The sequence below is a fragment of the Cimex lectularius genome, unplaced genomic scaffold (assembly GCF_000648675.2).
Source record: "Cimex lectularius strain Harlan isolate CLEC.00 unplaced genomic scaffold, Clec_2.1 scaffold180, whole genome shotgun sequence".
Classification (NCBI taxonomy): Eukaryota; Metazoa; Arthropoda; class Insecta; order Hemiptera; family Cimicidae; genus Cimex; species Cimex lectularius.
Genome location: NW_019394226.1, coordinates 1,364,113 through 1,386,773, shown reverse-complemented (window position 1 = coordinate 1,386,773; position 22,661 = coordinate 1,364,113). Strand labels below are relative to the sequence as shown.

At 36.2% G+C, this 22,661-nt stretch overlaps 2 protein-coding genes across 5 annotated transcripts in view; one reads left to right on the top strand and one right to left on the bottom strand.

Moving 5' to 3' along the window:
- LOC106668114 (microtubule-associated protein Jupiter) overlaps window positions 1-5,933 on the top strand; it is a 34,890-nt gene extending 28,957 nt beyond the window's left edge. For all 4 annotated transcript variants that reach the window (XM_014396573.2, XM_014396570.2, XM_014396569.2 and 1 more), the window contains exon 3: window positions 5,384-5,933. In XM_014396573.2, the coding sequence (XP_014252059.1) occupies window positions 5,384-5,577 (194 nt within the window). In that variant the 3' untranslated portion in view covers window positions 5,578-5,933. The remainder of the gene's footprint in view (window positions 1-5,383) is intronic.
- A 1,143-nt stretch (window positions 5,934-7,076) lies between these two features.
- On the bottom strand, window positions 7,077-22,365 carry LOC106668087. The gene is made up of 3 exons (XM_014396513.2): window positions 22,260-22,365; window positions 7,684-8,256; window positions 7,077-7,531 (listed from the first exon to the last, which is right to left on the bottom strand). The coding sequence occupies exons 2-3, from the start codon at window positions 8,062-8,064 to the stop codon at window positions 7,307-7,309; spliced, it is 606 nt and encodes a 201-aa protein (XP_014251999.1). The 5' UTR covers window positions 8,065-8,256; window positions 22,260-22,365; the 3' UTR covers window positions 7,077-7,306.
- Window positions 22,366-22,661: the final 296 nt, after the last annotated feature.

Here is a 22,661-nt window from a genome sequence, read left to right as displayed (position 1 = left end):
AATTGTCCCTATGAAGATAAAATATTATTCACTGGAAATATGCCAATATACCTGTCTTTTGTTAGTTATGCCCTGTCATCAATTAACAGGTGCGTTGGAACTGTTTAGTTCACTGTTTTACACCATGCCATTTTATTAAGATAAAGCCTTTGCCAGTTAAACTTTTCCATATTATTCAGAGCCAAATAATGTTTGGAAAATAGATTTAAAAAAAATCTGTCCAGCACATAATCATTTGTGATAATAAGCATAATACTATGATGAATTAAAATTGTATTGCATAATAGGCGTTTGGCATAGACATAGCTCTGGATAAAGATTGCCTGCCAGCCGGACTGTTTATTATGTTGAGCTTCATACATATTTTTTTTAAAATCCTTATTCCCTCTCTCTCTTTTTCTTCTTCTCTCTGTACTTAGTCTATGTTTGATGGTGAACTGAACGCATGGTCGATTAAACATTTTCAAAGGAGTTACCCAGGCTTGGTATATTATAAAGGCCAACTATTTTTTTCTTAAAGACTTCACATTTAATGCACTGATGTAATCTAACAGGAGGAGCGTTGAAAGTAAATGGCTTTAATATGCCTAGTCTATTCGTTGAGATGAAATAAATAAAGAAGCTCTATAAGGTCCGATCATGAGCCTTTTCCCTTGCGACCTCGCTAGTGCTTCCGCTCGTTTTTTTTCTTTTTTCTTTTCGACCTCCCTTGCATTCTTGATACTCTATCCGGCGACTGTTTTAAGTCTCGTGTAATCGGTCGATCAGACCCCCAACCCTTCTCCGTATACCTATTAAAATCTCAGACATCCATTTGTATTCTTGTGTGAATGAGGAGAATGACTGAGTTTCATACATTGTAAATTTAACGTTTTTACCTTTTCAATTGTACAGATTAATGTAGTTTTACGTTTAGGAATTAAGACTCTAACAATTAAACGTTGTCAATACCGAGAAAGGAGAAATTTGCAAAATTAATGAACAATTTCATAACTCATCACGAACACGGTTGAAGAATTAGAAACGAGACATTCTTTTTATAAACTCATTTCACATAACTAATGATATATGCTTCAAAGCTAATACCGCTTGATACTCTGATTCGGTTTAACACTACCGATTTCTGGTGCAAGGATTGCATGATTAACCATACGTTTTACGACTTCTGCCAATTTTCCTTTTCATGTGGGATCTCCATAGCAAGGACTGTCTACAAGCGTCCTTGGTTCGCCCACCCCGGTTTCCTTACAAGGATACCAGGAACTCGTGGGTGTGGTGGAAAACTTTCAGAAATGAAAATATATTAACAAAGGGTGGCTGGCGACGTCCAAGATGATAAAAACCGAACAATTTGAATCAAATAAAAAAATAAAGAGGTCTTCTTCATCTTGAACGTCGGAATGAATCAAGCTATGTTTCTTGTTAAGGGTTTTGGACTTAAAACACTCCTTTAAATATTCTAATTGAATTGAAACTAATTCCTATTTCAATTAATTATTCTTTCTATGTAAGGTCTTGGTTGAGGTGACCACGACCTTCGGCTGGGTTCGAATCCCGTTCGTGACACTAACTTTTTCATCTCAATCAAGATCTTACATAAAAAGAATAATTAATTGAAAGAAGTAATTTGGTCAGTTAGACCACTAAATATAAATGGACTAATTCCTATTTGTGCCTTGGGACACAACTCAGAGAAATGTAGCTTATTTAATTTTTGGTTTTGTGGTTGGAGGGAGATTACCGGCATGGTATGAGCATGAGTGAGTGTGATAATTTTTATTGCGGCGGAAGGCAGTTGGCCTAGCCAGGACTACCAGTATTCCAGGTCAAAAAGGTGCCGAGGCTTTTCTTTCCTTTTCCCATAAGGTAAGGACCTTCGGAGGATCGCTCTTCTGAACCAAGGTAGGTGCCACTAACCCCCCCAGTATCCGTTGACTAACGATAATTTTATTTTGAATTTTTTGTTCGGTCTTTGGTTTGTGTATTTTTGTTTGCATTCTATGTTTTTTGTGCTTGTTTTTGTTTTAGTTTGATTCTTCTGTTTTGTTTTGTACTGTCTCAAGCATGAATTGACTACTCCAAGTCAAAAACAGACTTTTGTACCACACACGTTAAATTTATTGTAAAAGGCTCCAATATCATTGTCATATTTTCTTTCGGTTGTCGTCTTATGATAATTTCCTTATTTCGTCTGGCTCGTTCCAAATGTGGGTTGGAGCCGCCGGGACACCAGATGGTACGATCGCACGGTTTACCTCCCGGTTAAAAATAGGGTGACGACGAAAATAGTACTGGTGTAATTTTAAAAGACACGGCCTTTAACTCGTAAATTCGTAAACTCGTAAATCCCAATTGTGTCCCGGATCGTCGAAAAAGGCGGAAAACGTTTTGCCGCGAATTGAGAACTTCTGTGTCAAGGGTAGGCCGTGGGCATAGTCGAAGCGGCTCCCACGGGGCGAAGAATTTGACGAGGGCCGCCTTTGCAGAAATTACGTTCTTCCGGTTTCTGCGATAAACTATTATTCAAACAACAGCGAGTCGTCTAAAAGAAGAAGTCGCAAATTGAAAACATAATATGACGATGATGTTGATAGCCCAATTGTAACACTGCAGTTGGTCGAGCTCATATTAGCACAAATCACTCCATAAAATCTTCTTTTTAAAGGCAAACCGTTGTCAATAAAGATTATGCGTTCGAATTAGATATAAAGTTTTAGCCGGACTTTTAATCTAGGTTACAAAGCCATGATATTCCTACCAACGACGAAGCTTTTAAAGGATTATTCCTTGTCTCCTCCCAATATGTCAAACAAAATGTTCCTATCAGACGCGAAAAACTTTCCGAACCATTGCTATATTTTTACTGATGATTCGCTGATAGAAGGTAAAGCGGGATTGTACCCTTCTGGATCCGAAAAATGGTTATTCTGAGGTCTTTTCGCTTCCTAACGCAGTATCCATCTTTACAGCAGAAACGTTTGCCATCGTAAAAGCCCTTGAATATATATCAGCGCTAACAGTCACCAAGTGCGATACAGAATGTTGAAAACTTTAGCAATTCGAAGCCGGACTATATGCTATGCGAAATTATTTAAAGAACTTTTGAGCTCAGCAGACAAAACAAGAACATGGTTTTCTGTTGGGTACGAGGCATAGTGGAATAAAGAGGAATGACGCAGTTGACAAATTGGCCAAGCATGCTACTCAATTCGGCAGCTTTCAAGATTTGAAGCTTCCGAAACTTGTTTCGCTGAAGTTATTCAAGTAGTGGCAATATATTTATATGGTACAGCTGAAAAGGTGTCTTTCTACAGGGCCTTATTCCCAAATGTTAATAAACACGCTGGAATTTACATATAGACGGTAGTAAAGGATTTTTTTCCGTCATGACACGAATCTAGAACGAGTCATGGAATAAGCGTGCCTACCTTTGCAAAATAAAACAGAGACAATCCCCCAATTTTTCCACTTGCGATGTACTCGAAGATTTAAAGAATTTACTTATCAATAATTATAACACATCCGCAGATGGGATGTCGTGCTTCCCTGAGGCCGGGGGCGCTGGCAGGTCAGTAGGGCGGAGCAGTAGTTAGTGGGTGCCGCTACATTTTATACAATGGCAAGATATTAAAGAAATAAAGCCAAAAAATTATATAATGTCGAAATGCTTCTTAACTTTGCTCCTCTCAGAGCCCGTTGAACCAGCCACGGTTAAAACTCTTTTCACAAGAATGCCGTTCATAATTTGAACCAAGTCCAGGGAAGGAAGGGTTGCTGCACCATCAGTAAGGGACCACCGTTCAACTGATCCTAGTTTAACCACCAGTTGGTAGAAATGATCGAAGACTCTACGGTTATAGCTAGTGATCGTGTTTATTAATTGTTTACATTGGCTGTTGTAACACTTGTATTATTTTTCTTTCGTCGAATATGTTGGACAACATTTTTGTTGACATTCTGAATCTATTAAAGAATCCGTCATTGTCTCCTTCGTGAAAATGGTTTTGTTTGGTTCTAAAAACTTTTCCTTTGTATACCAATATGCACTGAGAGGGAAAAAGTGATATAATATTTTAAATTATCTCTTGTACAATCCTACAACAATATTTGGTCCATTTTAAAGGATTAGAGGTTGATAACAAAAGATTCAGTCTCTTCTATGTTGCTTTTTCTGTAAAGCCTTTTACCAATTCCGGTTGTTTGAGTTTTGAAGTTGTAATATTTTATAGCATTGTTGGAAGATGTAAGAAGTCAAGGATATTTGGCCAGGGTTCTTCAGTTTCCCAGAACAACGGTCTTCCATCGCTGCAAAGATACTGGATTTTACCCAATAAGGCATGAATCAGGCCGCCTTCGTGAGATCGCCTCAGAGAGACGATCGTTTTATTGTTTCGAATGTACTCCGAAATCGACATTTTAGCTGATGTGTTCAAGCAACGACTTCTATAAGCTGGAAATGTTAATGGCAGTTTACGCTCTGTAAGGCGAAGACCTTAGAAGGTGGATCACGCGCGAAAAGGACTGCGTCTTGTCCAGAACTTCCGACAAGGAACAGATCAGCTCAGTTAAGTTTCGCAAGAAACCACATCAATTGTCTGAGCAAGATTAGACTTAAATCTTGTTTGAGATCTTCTGACGGCCGAGACAGGGTTTGGAAGAGAGGAGTTATANAATATAAATTAGAAAAGAGGGTAGTCACTTTTTTGCTTCCCAATGTATCTGGGGTATTGATTTCGGTTTTTCGTAACAGAAATAATTGATCAATAAATGCTCCCCTTTTTAGACGGCATTTGAAGCCCAAATTTGTCTAGACAAAATGAAACCAAAATGATTGCAGACTGATGAATTGAAAGGAATTATTGAATATCTAGTAGGGTATCCCACAAATTCAAGAATAACTCAGTAAACACGCGAGAATGTCTTTCATTTAATTTTATTGGTGTCGTCGTTATAAGCGAATCAAAGGACTTTTTAGTTTCAAAATGCATAATCGTTGGAATTATCGTTGCAAATTAACCAAAAACATCGCTTGAAACCGTTACTCCCGGAATATCGTTGTATCCAATATCGTAATAATCCTATTCCACTGTAGAAAGTAGTTAAACAGACATTTGTAATGAACTAGGCGTAATTTGTATTTTATCATTCCTTCATTCCAATCAACAGATTCCCTAGGATATTTAGTTCCCTAAGACAATTGACCAGAGAAAATATACTTTCTTGGAAAATATTTGAAAGGTATGAGTCCAGGGATTGTATGGAGTTTAATTCCTTGTTATTATGAGCCGAAATCACCTGCAGATTCTAATTTTTCGATACTATTATCTATTTTATTTTCAACGTTTTTAATGATATGTCTTGATATATGAAATTTCTTTTGTAGAATCTCAGAACGGCGACGTTCACGATTCTCCCAAGGAAGAACTCCAAAACGGTAACAAATCTCCCCAGATGAATGGAAATGGAAATGGACACGGACTCGGAAACGGATCTGCGTCGACAAACGGCCACTCGAACGGCGGCACCGCACCCAGGGCCAGAGTCCCCCCGGGCGGCTACTCCAGCGGTCTTTGGTGAACAACGACGTGGACGAAAAACGGATGGAAAGCCGGAGACGGCCTGAAACACGACAAAAAGCCTTTTCTACTTTGTACAACTTTCCATCCGATTTTTCAACTATTTCTCCTGATCGACTTGTTTAAATTGTACACCATTCAATTCTGTCGGATAATTTAAATGCAAAATAATTTAACTTATATTAATCAACTATACTCGTAAGGCTGATTTTTCTTGTGCCTTCTTAAGATATATTGTTTCATCTCATCTTTCTTTCTTTTCTTTACTTTTTTTTTTGTATGAATGCTTCGTTTTCCCCATCTCTTTTCGTATGAACTTTTTAGAAGTACATCATCATAGTGTTTAAGTATCATCCTCACACCATTCACCAGAGCATTAATTTGTCTTTGTTTTGTAGCCTGTGTCATCTTCTGAGGCATGATTTTTATATATTGTTTATAATATATTGTAGTTATTAAATTAAAAAAACTCGAAAAAATGTTTGTTTTTTCTTCTAAACCCCTTTGCACTGCGAAAGCATGTTAGTCAAATAGAGAGGTTAGAGTAACATAAATAGTAGTATGTTTTGAGTAAGTATGAAAAAAAGTTAAAAATTTTTTTGATAGTTGTTTATGTCTACTGCTGTATTGTTGACTGCAAGTTGCCACGGGAAGTTAGACTTATGATTTTATTTTGTCTCTACATCGTCTGCGCACCGCGTTTTACTTCATTTCAGGTTATTTCTAAAAGTTTTATTTCTACTTGTTCGCGATCTTGCTCAATAAACACACGTATTCGTTTATCATTTTTCAACGGTTGGATTGATTAAGATAATGCAAGGACCCAGGTTGTTCAGGGCCAGAGGGACGACGTCGAGCCAGTCCTCAGACCTGGGCAGAGTCCGACGATTCCTCAATAAAGAAGAAAAGGTAAGCCTTGAAATACAATCTTGGTTACTCGTTTCGTCCGCCTTTACGGCTGAAAACATCTTCAGGCCGCAACAGTAATTTTATTTAAAATATTATATATAATATAAATAGTAGAGTTGATGATGGGTTTTAGTCTTCGAGTCGGTGAACTGAGACAGTAGTCAGTGACCCTGTGCCGGTTCAATATGGACAAAAAAAAATTGTGCAAATTCTGCAGACGATCAACTGAGTTTAACTTGTACACAAAAAATCGGAGAATTAAAACGCTTCTGGTCAAAATTTGATAAAATAAAATTAATGGCAATCAAAAAGAATCAAGAAAAACGGCTTATAAGTAAAACTCACGCCATCTTCAGTGAAGAACGCCAGTAGCTGAAACGCCTGAACGTAAACCAGCGTGACTGACCCAGTAAAGTTATCAATCTACATTTCAAGATATTTTAGATTAGCAAATAAAATAAAAATAGATTGAGGTTACAATTGGTAACCTAACTATATGTAATTTATTTATTATATATTTATATTATTAATTAATTTAATTAATAATTATTCGAAAATTTAGGCAAATAACTTAAATAACAAATAAAACGTAAAGCACATTAAAAAAGTAATAAATATGACTATAAACGTTAATACCTAAAATTTTTTCGTATTTTTTTAACATAACGGTCTAAGCGGTTTTGATGCCTTAGGATTTTTGTTTTTTGCTTGTGCTCTCTAGCCTTGCCGTTGGCTAAAGTTTTAAAGTGCGCACCGCGAACTAAAGTTCACTGTAATTAGTTCTTTTTCGGCATAAAAATGTGGATATTTAGGAAGGGATGTCATCTATCTTGCTCTTCCTTTTGGTCCTGGGTCTCCTTCTGGGCGGCGTACAGTGCTCTGTAGGAGACGACCTTCTTCGGGTGCTGCTCGACGAATTTTATCTCTGCTGTGAAATCCTTTTCGGCGTCGTACGCCCTGATGAACTGTGGCGCCATCGCGAAATCGACGTGGTGCTGGCTGCCTTGCCGGCACCGAGACGGTTTCAGGATACCTTTCACAACGGCCTGAAACAAAACAAAAATTTGTTCCAACCTGAGTTGGCTAATTTTCTCGATTATATATCCCGGTTTGAGCGAGAACGCGTTTTGTCTGGAGAATTTAATTGACTTCGACAAACTGTTGCGTGTGATTAAGAATTGGTGTAATGTCTACTTACATCAGTTTCCTGTAACAAGATATTTTCTCCAATTTGTTCAAGATCATCAGCTACAGAATTGTTCTGGGCTTCTTCCTCGGCAATTTTCTTAGAGACTATGCCGAGAAGGTTTTCAACCGCTGCGACCACCTCGGCATCTTCAAGGTCGACTTCATCTGCAATATTTTCTCGATGGGGTTCGTCCTTTATTTCAGACTCCGCGTCTATACCGTCCTTAGAAAGCCTATCTATTAAATCGAAGCTTTTTACGAATCCTTCCTCGATGCCGAGTACTGCGGGCCCTTGAGTCTTTTCTAATCCGATCGTGACCAGGTCTAGCAGCTCGCCGAGTTTATCGGCGACTTCATCGTCGCAGGCCTGCTTACAGGGGTAACCGACCATTCTCGACACGGTTCACGACTGGCTTGACTTTGACACCCGGGATTAACCTTGTGCACAATGCTGCATATCTTGGGAACCGTCCAAAAGCCCTCGCACATCAGTTTTAGACTATGCCGATTCTTCTTCTCTCGTATTTATAGGTCCCAGTCAATGCCTTGTTCTACCACTCAATTCTGGCAGATCGTAACAATTCTGAAACAGACGAGGCAAAAGCATCTTTAAAATATCATATCAATCAATCATGCTTTGTTCGTGCTATGCTTTGGAATTTTTTTTAAATATTCATCCACTCCCTTGATTTTCTAAACATCAACTTTCAGATTGCATATTAATAGGTATTTTTTTCTTAAATTCAGCATTTATTTATATCACTTTATAAAATTATTTAAATTTTCTGTTTAATTTTTTTGGCTTAATCTGTTAAAAATGTTTTGATGTATGCCCAGACTTTTATGTTATATTATGCTATCCATGTTTCTTACATTTTTGTTCTTACTACATACTACGATAAATGACAATAAAGTCACATAAATTGGTATGATTCGTATTTTTCATAGTTTTTTTTAAATGTATGTACCTATGAAAACGGATGCCCATTTCTTTCTAGGATCTACTTCACCGACTAAAGTTATATTACGCTATCCATGTTTCTTACATTGATGTTCTTACAACATAGTACGATAAATAACAATAAAGTAAAATAAATAGCTATAAGATCCATTTTTTTAAAATATGTACCTATGAAAACGGATGCCAATTTCTTTCTAGGATCTATTCCGCCAAATAAAGTTACATTATGTATTAATCTATTACAATTTGTTACATTATTACATTAATCTATCCACATTCTTATACTAAAGTTCTTACAACATAATACGATAATGACAGTAAAGTAAAATAAATAAATATATGATAAGTTTTTTTAATCAAGCCCATCAAAAAGGACAAAGGGGTTCGTTTCTCAGATCTGTTCCACCTACTAAGGTTGCTGAACATGATTATTATTTTTTTTTTTAAAGTTCTAAATTGTGTTTCTTAGTAACCTGTTGTTTCATAATTTGTTGAAATCGTGAGGAGCTGTCAAGAATCTGGAAGCTTAGAAAAACACCTTTTTCATTTTTTGGCCGACGTTTCGACCTTTATAAGGATCCCCTTCAGATCCTGGGGAAATTACAAAACATGTTTATTGGAAAAATTTCAACTTAAGATGTAAATATAAATTTTGAACCAAGCATTTCATACTCACATAAAGTGTGGTGCTATTCTTGTGGTGTCATATTGGTGTTGTGTGAAACTTTTGTGAAACGTGAATTTGTACTCTGCTATTTTTTCATATACGTTTCACAACACTTCCACACAACACCAATGTGACACAACAAGAATTGCACCACACTTGATGTGAGTATGAAATACTTGGTTCAAAATTTGTATTTACATCTTAAATTGTATTTTTTCCAAGCATTATATGTTTTGTAATTTACCCAGGCCCTGAAGATGACCCGAATAAAGGACGAAACGCGTGGGGAAAGTGAAAAAGGTGTTTTTCTAAACTACTTCATTCTCGACCGCTCCTCACGACTTCAACAAATTAGTTCTAAATGTTAAATAAAATGCGGCACATTTATTTTTTTCTATCCAACCTAAAAAACAGACCTATTAATTAGAACGAAGTTTAAGTTGTGCTTTTCATGAATAAAAAGAAAAGTATAAGAAAAAGGTTTACCAAAAAGATTTTTTTTATATAGAAAGACAAAGGACAACCATAAGGAAAAGAAAATAAGAAAAACAACATTTGTTAACACAAAAAGAGTTAAAAGAAAATAAACTGATAGAATGAATCCAAAGCTAATGGAGTATTTTAAAGAATTGCTCCTAGAAGAATCATCTGTCATAGAGGACATAACAATTACGGATGATGAGATCGTAAAATTGAAACAGAGCGATGAAGTAATAAATGGTTGTCTAAAGGCTCAGATGAGAACCGAATAAGATTATAGATGATGAAGATAAGATAATTCATATGATTGACAAGAGACGATAATGGTGGTTACGATGAGTTAAAACTTTTGATAAACAATGCACAGCTGATTAGGGCGGAAGGAAGATTCAAAGTTTTACAGAATGTCTTTTAGAATGTGATAGCATATAGTGGATGTAGATTCGGTGTGTGTATTATAATGCGCCCTTTAAGAAGAGCTATTGTATCACCCGCTCTGTGCGTTTGCACCGGTGAGTCCTATTTCTTCACGGAACTTGATTAGTAGGCCTAGTTTCAGGGGTTGAATTTCTTCTGCGGTTACGTTGTACAACCCAAAACTCTTCCTCGTTCGGGAAAATGTGATGATGAAGTTTGTTAGTAGGTTGGTGTTTACTCTTCTTTGAGAATCTGCACGTTCCGTGTTGCGTTAAGCCAATCTTCTTAAGATGCCCAACCAGTCTCCAGTGTCCTGTTACGATACGAAATTTTTTCCTGCTTCCTTGTTTTATTCTGTTGTTACCTTGATGAAAATTTGATAGAAGCTTCTTCGATTATTTATCTCCAATGGAATTCCATTGCTTCCTCATTTTCATTTTGTCCTTTTGGGACCTTTTCCGTTAATGTGCCCCCGCCCCACTCAACCGCTAATCTCTTTCCGGTCATTTAAGGAAATGCTCCTTTAAAGGAAATCATAAATACTGGAACATTTTATTTTAGGTAATTCGTGTAATAATAATTAAGAGCATAAATTGATAGTAAAGGAAATCACATTTGCGTACTTGGGGGCCAAAATTCAGCTATTTCACTAAGGGTGTCTTCCAAATCATCCACATTTCTGGCCGTACATGACTGCCGCCACAAATTATCGCATACATAGGTACCTTTTACCGTTATTCGTAAACTTCGGCGGGTACCCCACTACCATTTGTTCCTCGCCATTGCTTCTCCCATTACACTTTCAATGGACTGCATATGTGCACGGGTAGTCGGGTCGACAAAATTGAGAGAGTGGTTCACTGTCATATGGCGGAAACTAGGATCCTGGGACAATATTTCGTATGCTTTTCACTGATCGGAGATGATGACAGACCAGTAGCGATCCGATCCCGAATTGTGGGGATGAGAGTGGCGGTTGATCTGTCCGTAACGGCGACTAGAAAACTTTCTCTCGTTTCGCGGCAAATGCCACCAAAAAACCACTGCTATGGTAAGATTCTTCCGTTGTTGGTTTTCCGGCGCGAAAACAGCGATTCATCAATTCCCACAGTGCAATTGGGGCCACTATTGCTCGAATGTCTGCGCAAAATAGAGTTCGAACAGACTTCGTACATGTAGTTGCACCAATCAACGATCATGTTATGCTTTCTACTTAACTCCCTACAAAATTTAACGCTTACTATTTCTTATACCCAAGCGTATATGAACAGCACGATGGTCGAATATGGCAGTCTTGAGCCAGTTAGATATGTGTTACTTCTTAACGCCATTCCCGCCTTGCACCCCTTTGTAACACCTCCCTTGTCACGATATCCTGTCAAATGCAGCCTCGCGTCGTGTCCTCCTGAACATCGCACAGGTAGTAGAAGGAGGCCCTTTTCCTGAAGGAAACGAACTGCCGATTCCTTGGTTTTGACAGCGTCGTATAGTAGTGCCATGATGAACTTTTTATTTAACATCGAACCCCTTGTCAACTGGTATGCAACACAATACACCAATACATACAATACAATGGTATACAACAATACACCTTGACTAAAAACAAGATAACATAGGAAAAGAGCGGAAGCCCAGAGACCTGACTTTTGTCTCGATCTCTGTCACCGAGCGCAGCGAGTGGGCCGGAGGCACATTAACAGAAAGGTCCGTCCCTTTGTTTAGTCATTGATGGCGTGAATCGCTTTGCCACAGAAGGGCTCAGGACTTATCATAGCGGTATAGCAGCCCCTTTTCTTGCAAAGGCATCCGCTTTCTCGTTGCCCTCTACTCCCACATATCCTGGGACCCAGTAGAGGGAGACATACCCAATCTGTCTGATTAGTTTTGCAATTTAGCACCATATTTTGATCTCTGATATGATTTGACCTAAAACGCCTGTAGTTATTGAAGTCAACTGGATTATCTATTCATACAAAACTTTCTGCATGAATCGCATTTTAGCGGTGGGTTTGACCTCGCTTTACCAGGCTTTACTGACCCACCTAACTTTCCTGACTAATTACAAAATATCAGTGGCCTGTTGACTAACTAACTAAAACTACACATTCATACACCCCGCAGAAAAGACAAGAGTCTCACGATAAAATAGTTTTGTAAGATTTCTTGAGGTTTGAGAAGCGATGGACCGAAACGCGTTTGACAGGCCAAACCGGTGAGGATGGTCAAGAATCAAATTGGTCGGTCAAGACCAAAATAAAAGGCTCATCACTGCGCACAGCCCAAGCGGAAATTCGCAATAATTGTATGCATTCCATACCTATATAATGTATTCCATTTGATAAATTATATAGGTAAACGTAAATTTGAGTGTCCGTATGGTACTTGATGTATGTAAAAAATATGCGCTGGTTTATAAATGGTGCCAAGGACGACATGCAAGATGGTTAAATAGTCGACTAAGGCGAGTTTTCAACTACGATATGGAGGATTTTATTAATAAGTTCATTTAGAGAATCAATAAGATTTTTAAAAAACTATGGATGATTAAGTTCTTGTTATGTTTTCCCCTTCTTATTTAGTTTAGCAAGTTCATTTATTTCTATGCTATTACATTTAAATCTTTAATTATATCTTCAATTTGACACGAATTGTGCCAAATTTTATACTTTTTTGTTTTTCGAGGGGGCCCAAGCCCCATTATGTTAATATGGTCAAATATCAATGTTTAATGGTGGAGTAGAGTTATATGGATAAAGATCTATGTCCACGAAAAAAGAAAAGAGCATTGTTCGTCTTTCATCATATCACATAGAAATGGAAGCATATTGTTTCCTGAAGAAGGAAAACAAAAGAAAGAGAAGTTCTATTATATTCCAAACATTTCGGTTTCACTCAGTTGTGAATCTATCCGCTCAAGCTAAAAATTTAATAATCGCATAGTCTTATAATAAAAAAAAACTTAATGAAAATTTGTGTTCTTGCGAGCTAAAAATATGGTTGCGTCTTTTAAAAGTGCCAGGCAAAATACCGCTGATTTCATAAAATTTTTCTTTATGAAATTAATAAATTACCTTTAATTACATAAATTCCCTTTTATACTATATATCACTCAGTGGTTTTACTATTGTAATTAATTTTGAAGATATAAATACAAATTAAAAGTAATACAAAAAATTAGTCTTTCCAATTTCATCAGTCCTGATGGCTACTTTCCTTTAATATTATGCCAATTATTTCATTCTCCATATTCATCATGATCTTGTCATGTACATGATCATAGAATCCTGTAGAAGAAAAACAAAAGAAAGAGAAATTATATTTACATTCCAAACATGACGGTCTCACCGAGTTTGTAATTTTACAATCGCATAGCTGCTTTACAGTAAAAAAGACTGAATGAAACTTTGTGTTCTTGTGTGCTAAAAATAATTCGCGTCTTTTAAAAGTGCCAGTCAAAATACCGCTGATCGCTTTCATTTCGACAGGAATACGAATTGTTTGTAAAATAAAGGAATCAAAGGAGCGATGAAAAATTCAATTAGGAATGTTAATGCTGCGGTTGAAGGGTTGAATCTCGCCAACTTGGCTCCCAGCCTTCGGCTCCGCCCATTTATCGGAGATAAAAGCGGTTAAAAATATTATCTCCGATTTAGTATTGTTATGCAACATCAAATGACATTCAGTGAGGTCGAGAATGCAGGGTAAGAAAGCAAGGTTTGAGGGAAATTTTTATGAAAACCTCATATCCAACATTCATTTAACAACATTTTGACCGAAGTAATTCTCTTTACTAGGGGTAGACCGTTGCTCACAGATAGGATCTCTTTGGGGGGAGTTTTAGTTAATTGGGTGGACAAAGTTGTTTATCTGGGACTGACACTAGACAGGAAACTTAATTTTGGTTAGCACATCCAAGGGCTAGTCGTTAAGGGATGATGTGCCATTAAGACATTTTTTCCGCTTTTATCTAGAGAATCGCTTCTCAGCATCGGGAACAAAACTCTAATTTTAAAAGCCATCTTCAGGCCCATGTTGTTGTACGCCAGCCCTACATGGAGCTACACTTGTGACACAAATATCAATAAATTTGAAGCAAAACAAATCCCTAAGACTGGCCGCTTCATCTCCGAGGTACACAAGGCGTACCAAATCCATACGGAAACTGGCATAAAATGGATTCGCGACGACATGGTCGTGAGCACGAAACAATTTTTTGCACGTCTCTCTAACAGCCAAAATGCAATCTGCAGATTGGTAGGGAGATATACCACAGTTTCGTGGAAACATAGCGGAATAAAGCATAATATAATGTGTGGTGTTTAGTGACCGTTAGTCAATGATTATTCGGTGATCGTGAGATGCAGTCTGGTGTGAAGTCGTTTTTGAAAAAACATTTTCTTTATCGTGCCAACGTTTCGATCTTTATTGAGATCATCTTCATCAATAAAGATCAAAACGTTGGCACGATAAGGAAAATGTTTTTCTAAAACCTACTCACACCAGATCGCATCTCACGATCTCCGAATAAGCATAATATAATGTAAAGACAATGATAAAGCATGTAACTTCTACCTATGAAAAATACCTGACTCTTTAATGATATAAGCGCTTGTGTGTCATACCTGCGATATTTATATTTTGCCATTGTTTTAGAGCTATGTCAAATTTATTTAAATTTATTTATTTAGTTATTTTCATTTTTATTATTTTATTGTTTTTTATATTTTATTGTTATTTTTAGAAGTTTTGGATTACAGTTAACAGACAACGCTTACTAAATTCTCGTCAAATGGGTTTAATTGCCAAATATGAGTCAACTTAGATGATTAGTGGTTTTTTGTAAACTTTTTCCCACTAAGTGAATACGAGGTTTCTACAATACATACCTAAAGTTTTTAAATTTTCGGATGATTGCTTTAGGATATACAGATCCCTGCTATTTCCCCCCTAAATTATAAGTTTATGTAGTACCTATGTCCTATGTAATTTGTCAATAAATATATTACTAGGCCGATTTTGTACTTAAGAGGTAAGAACTGGACTAAATCGTCTAGAAGTTCTCAAAAATTTTTCCTCAAGTAGTAAAAAGTTTCCTCAAGATTTATTCACCATTTCCTAGTTTACGAGAATAATTATATAGGTAATGTAATATACAAAAATTAAGACCATTAAACTTAAGTGTTCTCCCCCTGATGGGGTGAGTCAATCTCGAAATATGTTCTTTGTCAGGATTTGGAGAGCAAATTCTTCCTCGAGAATAGTTAGGGTGGTTTAAATCATATTTGAGCAGAATCAGTGTGGTAAGGTTGTGTTCCGTGATCACATTGGCGGCTCTGGAAACTTACCTACTCTTAAAATCCTACACGTCATTTTACTTCAGATTTTGACATGGTAAGCGATCTCTCTTGTATATCCTACCCAATGGCGTCATACAGTGTAACATTCTTGAACTCTCCTTTACACGATTTACTTCTGACATTCCTATTAACCGAGGGCAGAGCCCTATCCACCTTTGCTGTCGAAATAGCAATACTTTTCGCTACGTTATTGAGAAACCTTCAAAAACAATTTGTGGTGCCTCGACATATAGTCAAAACGGAACTATCACCTGTTTAACAATATTTCAGTTACAAGCGACAAATTATATATATATATATATATATATATACCNCATGCAATTATTATTATTATTTTTCTTATATTTCCACTTGTATATTCCATTTGTTTAGGCAAAAAATTACACCCAATTAATTTTTTGCTTATACTTCTTTCAGCGTCAACATGTTAACTAGGAAATGTTGAAGTGAGTATTTATCATGGTCTCATCATAAATGTTACCCAAAATAAAATAGTTTCAAAAATACCATCTTTAATATATACAGATTTTATATACACTGACAGGCAAAAAATTCCTCCCAATTAATTTTTTCTTTTTCTTGATAAAAGAAAATTCTGCCTTTAATTTGTCTCACTGTTTTTACCAATGATTATTTGGAGATAGTAAGTAGCGGTCTAGTGTGACGTAGGTTTAGAAAAACATTTTCTTTATCGAGCCAACGTTTCGATCTTTATTGAGATCATCTTCGTGGTCTGGGATTTATAAACATTGTTTAAATTATACAAATACACGTAGGATGTGGAAAAAATGAATTTATACAATACTAGAAATTTTAGACTCAATCAAAGTATTTGTACTACCTCAGTGTTTCTTTTCTGTGTAGATGTGTCATTGTGTCATCATCACATGTAAACTCAGCTACGCTCATTTATCATATTATCAATCATTAATGTATTATCATATCAATAATCATATTCAATATTAATAACATACATATATCATCATCACATCACACAAAGCATATAACATATAAAACAATCATTACATTCCTCACATCAAACATTTCTACATATCTAATTCTTCAACAATTTGGGATTCTTTTCCTCAATTATCCCAGTCTATATAATTCTGAAAGTATCATCAGGACGGACCATTATTCATTCTTACCCATTGTAGGCTTCTGTCACCTCAAAGAAGCCGACTCCTCATATAAATATGTCTTTCCATCCCGACTTCCTACCTCACCCCTTCAAAATACAATATATATAAACATAAAACATCAATATCTCAGTGGCACTCTCCACACGACACACAACAATGACACATTTACACAGAAATGAAACACTTTGAGTGAGTACAAATACTTTGATTGAGTCTAAAATTTCTAGTATTGTATAAATTCATTATATCCACATCCTACATGTATTTGTATAATTTAAACAATGTTTATAAATCCCATGCCCTGAAGATGATTTCAGTATAGATCGAAACGTTGGCACGATAAAGAAAATGTTTTTTCTAAAACCTACGTCTCACCCTACCGCATCTCACGATCTCCAAATAATCATCAACTAACGGTCACTAAACACCACACATTTTGACTAATAAATATTTGTTTATGCTTTTTTTTAAATTGGGAATATCAATTAGAATAACCATACTTAATCCTTAATCCAAGATAAGGATAAAGGATTTTTCAATGTTTTCAATGTTTACTTTTTACATAAATTAAAGTGTTTACACAATCTCACTTGAATTCTGAAGCAATAAACTATTTAGTTTTCATTTTTATTTTCTTAATTTCGATTTGTAAACTTAAAAGTGCCACGTAGTGGAGGATGTTACGCGTGATGTGGCACATTGATGTTGGACGTTCCATCAGGTATGCGGCTATTGCCATCGGAGTTCCTTACAAAACTCTATAAAACGTCGTTAGACGTTTTGTAGAAATTGGGTCCTACCATAGAAGGCCCGGCTCTGGACGCCCTAGAGTAACAGAACCACAGATTTTGAATTTGAGAATTTTGCGAAACCGGAACCTTACAAGTTCAACCGATTTATCAGCTCCAGTTCGGAGTATCCAAATTTCTGAACGCAAGATTAAATAAATATGGACTGATGGCTTTTAGCCACGTAAGAGGACCAGAATTGACGAGAACACAAAGTTGCACGGCTCGCATTTGCCCGAGAACACAGCCATTGGTCTTTGGACGATTGGTCTGCTGTACTTTTTACAAATGAGTGTAGATTTGTGACTAAAACCTCGTCTATTAATCCCAGCGTGGTAAGTGGTAAGTAAACAGAAGTCCTAAGACAAATATTTATGTGCGAATGAACATTTTTAGAACACGATTTTTCAATGGGGCGAGATCGGGGCTATGTAAAGCTTTAATGTTTTATCAAGCCGATTGGAAGATCTCCAAGCAGAAAAATCCCAATTATTCGGGTCAAGGAAGCGAAGGAGGAAGGAAAATTTTCAAAGCCAGAAAAAGCTGGCCTCAATCAATCTAACATAAATTAATCATTAAACAAGGTTTTGAAACTATGTATAGACTATTGGTTTTGTCCAAACAGGTCCGGCCTTTAATGCGAAAATAATTCAAAACACAAAAATAGCCTAAACCAACCTATGATCGATGGAATTGTAAATAATAACAGTACCCCCAATATCCCATTAAATTGTGCCTAGATATTGATTAAACCTTTGACAAACTATTTGACATTTTTTGTTGAAGTTCACAACGATCTGCTTTTTAAAAAGTGTAGTTTTGTGGGAATTCTGTCAACATCGAGATTGTTAGGTTTTTATTTTATTTTATTTACTTACGAGGGTTCACAACAGCAGAAATCTATTACTCCTCGAACTGCCGTGTTTTTGTTTTGTTTTTTTTAAATGCCCATTTGAATGAATGCAGGGCCGCAGGATTCGAACCCGGGACCTTTATCTTACAGTGAAGAGCGCCGTGTGAACGCCTAAACCGTTGAGCCACCGACGCCTCTCTGATAGTATTATATACCAAAAATTTATGGCCTGTTTAGAAGGAATTATCAACAAAACAACATTTTTTTGAACATCAGCTTTCGGTCATTTATCTGTTTTTAAACTAAGATATGTAACATATAAAAACGGCAATGTTGATGGTACAAGGAGCGAAACGACTTCATAAGTAGTGTGTGCTGATACATTTTAAACTAGCTGTAAAATATTAATAAATATAATAAAACCGTTAAAAAAATGGAAATCTAAATCGTTGATAAAGATTCATGCTGGTAATTATTAATTGACAGTTAACTCTTGAGATATATATGAATAAAACGATGAGATTTACGGCATTCTACTCCACTATAAATGTACAGTCATCGATTTTTTTTTTACCACGACAAACTGACCTCCCTGTATAAATACGTCAAATTTGAAGGATTATTATAATGGCAATTGGTTGGGGGGCTAATTTATAGGCATGTTTTATTATACTTCATGGACCAATATATAAATGTTTGGGGGTGTCGATGGCCTAAATGGAAGGTTGACACGTCACTCGTTACTATGAGGTAATGAAATGTATTCGAAACGGATGTACTTAGAAATAGGCTTTATTTTCAAAAACACCTACACCCCGAGGTATGATATAATTTCTCCTGTTGCGAAAAAATAAGTTTCAATAATTGTTCTTTTCACAAATGTCCTAAAAAGGCCTATTCTTTAAAAAGACATTCTTTATCTTGAGTTTGCCTTCACAAATTTGGTCTTCCTACTTTTTGTCCTATAGTGTATAAGTTATTTAACGTTCCTATTATATGTTTTTTAATTACTATTTATCAATTTTTATAGCCCCAGTGAATTTTGTGATCATTATATGTGGAACGCCTTTGGATATTTTCGTCTTCACGTGTTTCACGTTATCTCGGTATTTTGCTGACATCCCAGCTATAATGTAATTTTTACAAATAAAGTTTTTCACATGAAAAATGGCAAATGATAACAATTTTTTTCTGTTGGGAGTAACTAATTATTTTATTTACACGCGTCTTTATATATTCTGTAATCTTCCAAGTATTTTTAGTCTGCCCTCTGTGTCAAATTTATTTCAAGCCATGTCGGCCAGTAAATAAACCTCTTGTTGACTTTGACCTAGGTCAAATTTGTCGAAATAAAAAACACCGGCTGCCAAGATAAAAATCAAGCCAGTCGGCCGAAATCAGTTATGGCCACGTTGAACACGGTTTGTTAGGTTTCAGACATTGGTCGTGCCATACCAACGGACATCGGAACGCGCTTGGTCGCAGTCCAGACGTGCGTTTCCTACGGGTATTTTTTAACCAGTTTTTCACGAAAAAAAACGCTGGCAAGAAAACAGAAAATATAACTTGCGTCATTATTTAAAACATATACATGCTCACAGTGCACCAGACTAAAGTAAGGCTCATCCCCATTTTTCTGAACAACTACAACAGCCAATTTAATTATGTTATTGGGTTGGTCCAAAATTAACGCAGGTTTTGAAAATTTGTTTTATTTTTGCAAATTCTTGTTATGTAATCTAAGCTAAATCCTCAAATCTAATTTTTGGATTATAATAAATACTTTTAACTGTTATATTTTATACAAAATATTTTGGTTTACATTGAATTTTATAAGATTGAGGTCCTGCGAAATTAAATATGTCCAAACAAGATTTTCGTCAAATTTATTTGTACGAATTTGAATTTGAGCGACGTGCGGCCCAAACCGCGCGTAACATCTATACAGTTATGGTTTCGGAGATTTCGTCTTGGAGTTTTGATCTCGAAGATTGGAAGGTCGCAGGTAGGCGTTCCGTTGTGGACAACGACCACCTCAAAATGTTGATGGAAGAAAGAAATTGCGGAAGAGCTTACTGTTGATCACTCAACCGTTGTTCGCCATCAGGAGCAAATTGATAAAGTAAAGAAGCTCGACAAGAGGACACCGCACGAACCGAAGCCCAAAGAAATCGACGCTTTGAAATTTGCACGTCTCTTCTGCTGCGCAATCCAAAATGATCCATTTCTCGATTGAATCATCACGAGCAATCATCAATCATCATCCAGAAATGGATGATGTAAGATAACAAGAGGTGTATAGTGGCTGGACAAGGATGGAGCGCCAAAACACTTCCCGAAACCGAATCTCCGCCCAAAAAAGGTTTGATGGTGTACTGCTGGAGTTGTTAAATACAATTTCGTAAACTATGGTGAAATTATCACAGCAGAGAAATATGCCAAGAAATTGACAAAATGCAACGTCTTTCTTCAGCAGCGGTAAGTGGTAAAGGGCCGATTCTTCTTCACGATAACGCCAGGCAATGCTAACCCTGAGGAAACTATAAGCACTTAGAATATGAAACCTTACCGCACCCTCCTTATTCACCCCGACCTCTCGCCTACAGACTTCCACTTTCTAGTCATTTTGATCACTTCTTGAGGGAGAGAATGTTTAGAGAATGCGAGATTTTTATGTCAGCGGACTGCCTTTTCAAAACCTGCATTATTTTTGCACCAACCCAATATTTAGAAAGCTGGTAATGGTAATGGTATACCACATAACAATAATGTTATAATGTATATAATTTGTACAGATGGTAATAAAAAATTAATTTTAAAAAAATTGTAAATATTTAGGATACTACTTATTAATTTATAAAATAAATACAATTTTATTAATATTTTGTAAATTTACAATTACCTTTTTAAAACCTGCATTATTTTGTACCAGCCCAAAATTTAGAAAGCTGGTAATGGTAATGGTATACCATATAACAGTAATGGTTTTTGGCTCTCCTGAGGATGTATGCAAATGATAAATAATATTGTATCTAATTAAATAATGTATATAATTTGTAATATGGTAATAAAAAAGTAATAAAAAAAAGATTTTGTAAATATTTAGCTAACTATTTATTAATTTATAAAATAAATACAATTTTCTTATTATTTTGCAAATTTTCATTTGCTATTTCAAAACTTGAATTATTTTTGCACCGGCCCAAGAAGTTATTTATCAAGGATTGCATGGTATTTTGTTGGTTTCGCATTTGATGTTTTTATGTTTCATACTTTTTTATTAAGTTCAGATAATTCATATTCTTCATTATGTTGTTTTTGGCATAAAAAGCCTTGATCTTCTGTTACCAGACTTTGAAGGCTTGAACGAGATTTTGTTTAAGTTTCGGGGCGGACAAACTAAATTGGTCATCGATCTTAGCTTGACAATTTCTTATCTTTCCCGCGTTTTAAATTTGCTAATTTCTTTTACTGATTCTCCAGCCATGTTATATTTTATATTATGACGGTAGATACTAGTCGGCCAATAAACGAATAAACCAAAATACAAACTGCAAATCATCATGATGATAGAAGAATATATATTCTTACTGTTCAGAATGTTAATTTGGGTATTAAAAAAGCGCATAATGAAAAATCTCGGCGTATATATTGTACCAGAAGCGTGTTCTGCTCACATGAACTTTATTGATCGATTGGTTTCTGTATACATTTCGTTCATTTGATAGTTTTAAATGTAAGCTACTATAGTTTAACAAAAGGTTTATTGTGTTTAGCATACACCATTGAAGGATGTAAATTAACGAAGTATTCAGTTTAAATGTATGTGACAGTGCTCGATTCAATCGCTTTGTGTTCTTGAATCTTTTGATTGAAAAAAAACTCCATTATTACAGAACTAATGTAACTATTGTTGCTTACAAGAAAATGAATGGATACCAGAACAACCGCCTGCGTGATGTTGGAAGGAGCGAGACACAGATCAGACTGCGGAACAAGCGGCCAGAACAAGTCCCGTGTGTATAAAAATAAGGCGAATCGGACCCACGCCGCTCCTTGTTCCAATCGTATCTATTTATAAAATCATACTGTTTATTAACGGGCTGAAGTGCGGTGACGTTTTCCGCACTAATGAAACCGACAGGAACAATCCAGATGGATGAAAGCTAACTGCATTTCGCGAAGGGTAGAGCCCTCCATCTAAACCCGCTCCGATTGTCCATCCCTACGGAGCTGAAATCCCGATCTCTAGGCCGTAAACTGGCTCGTGTTGAAATGAAAGTAGTCCTTTTCAAACGAGCACTGAATAAACGACTTGTACTC

Bases quoted from the DNA above. Each gene is read 5' to 3' on its own strand.
- LOC106668087 (XM_014396513.2), bottom strand. From the start codon at position 8,064: ATGGTCGGTTACCCCTGTAAGCAGGCCTGCGACGATGAAGTCGCCGAT. The intron at 7,532-7,683 runs GTAAGTAGACAT...GTTTTGTTTCAG, and splicing joins TCTTGTTACAGGAAACTGAT to GCCGTTGTGAAAGGTATCCT.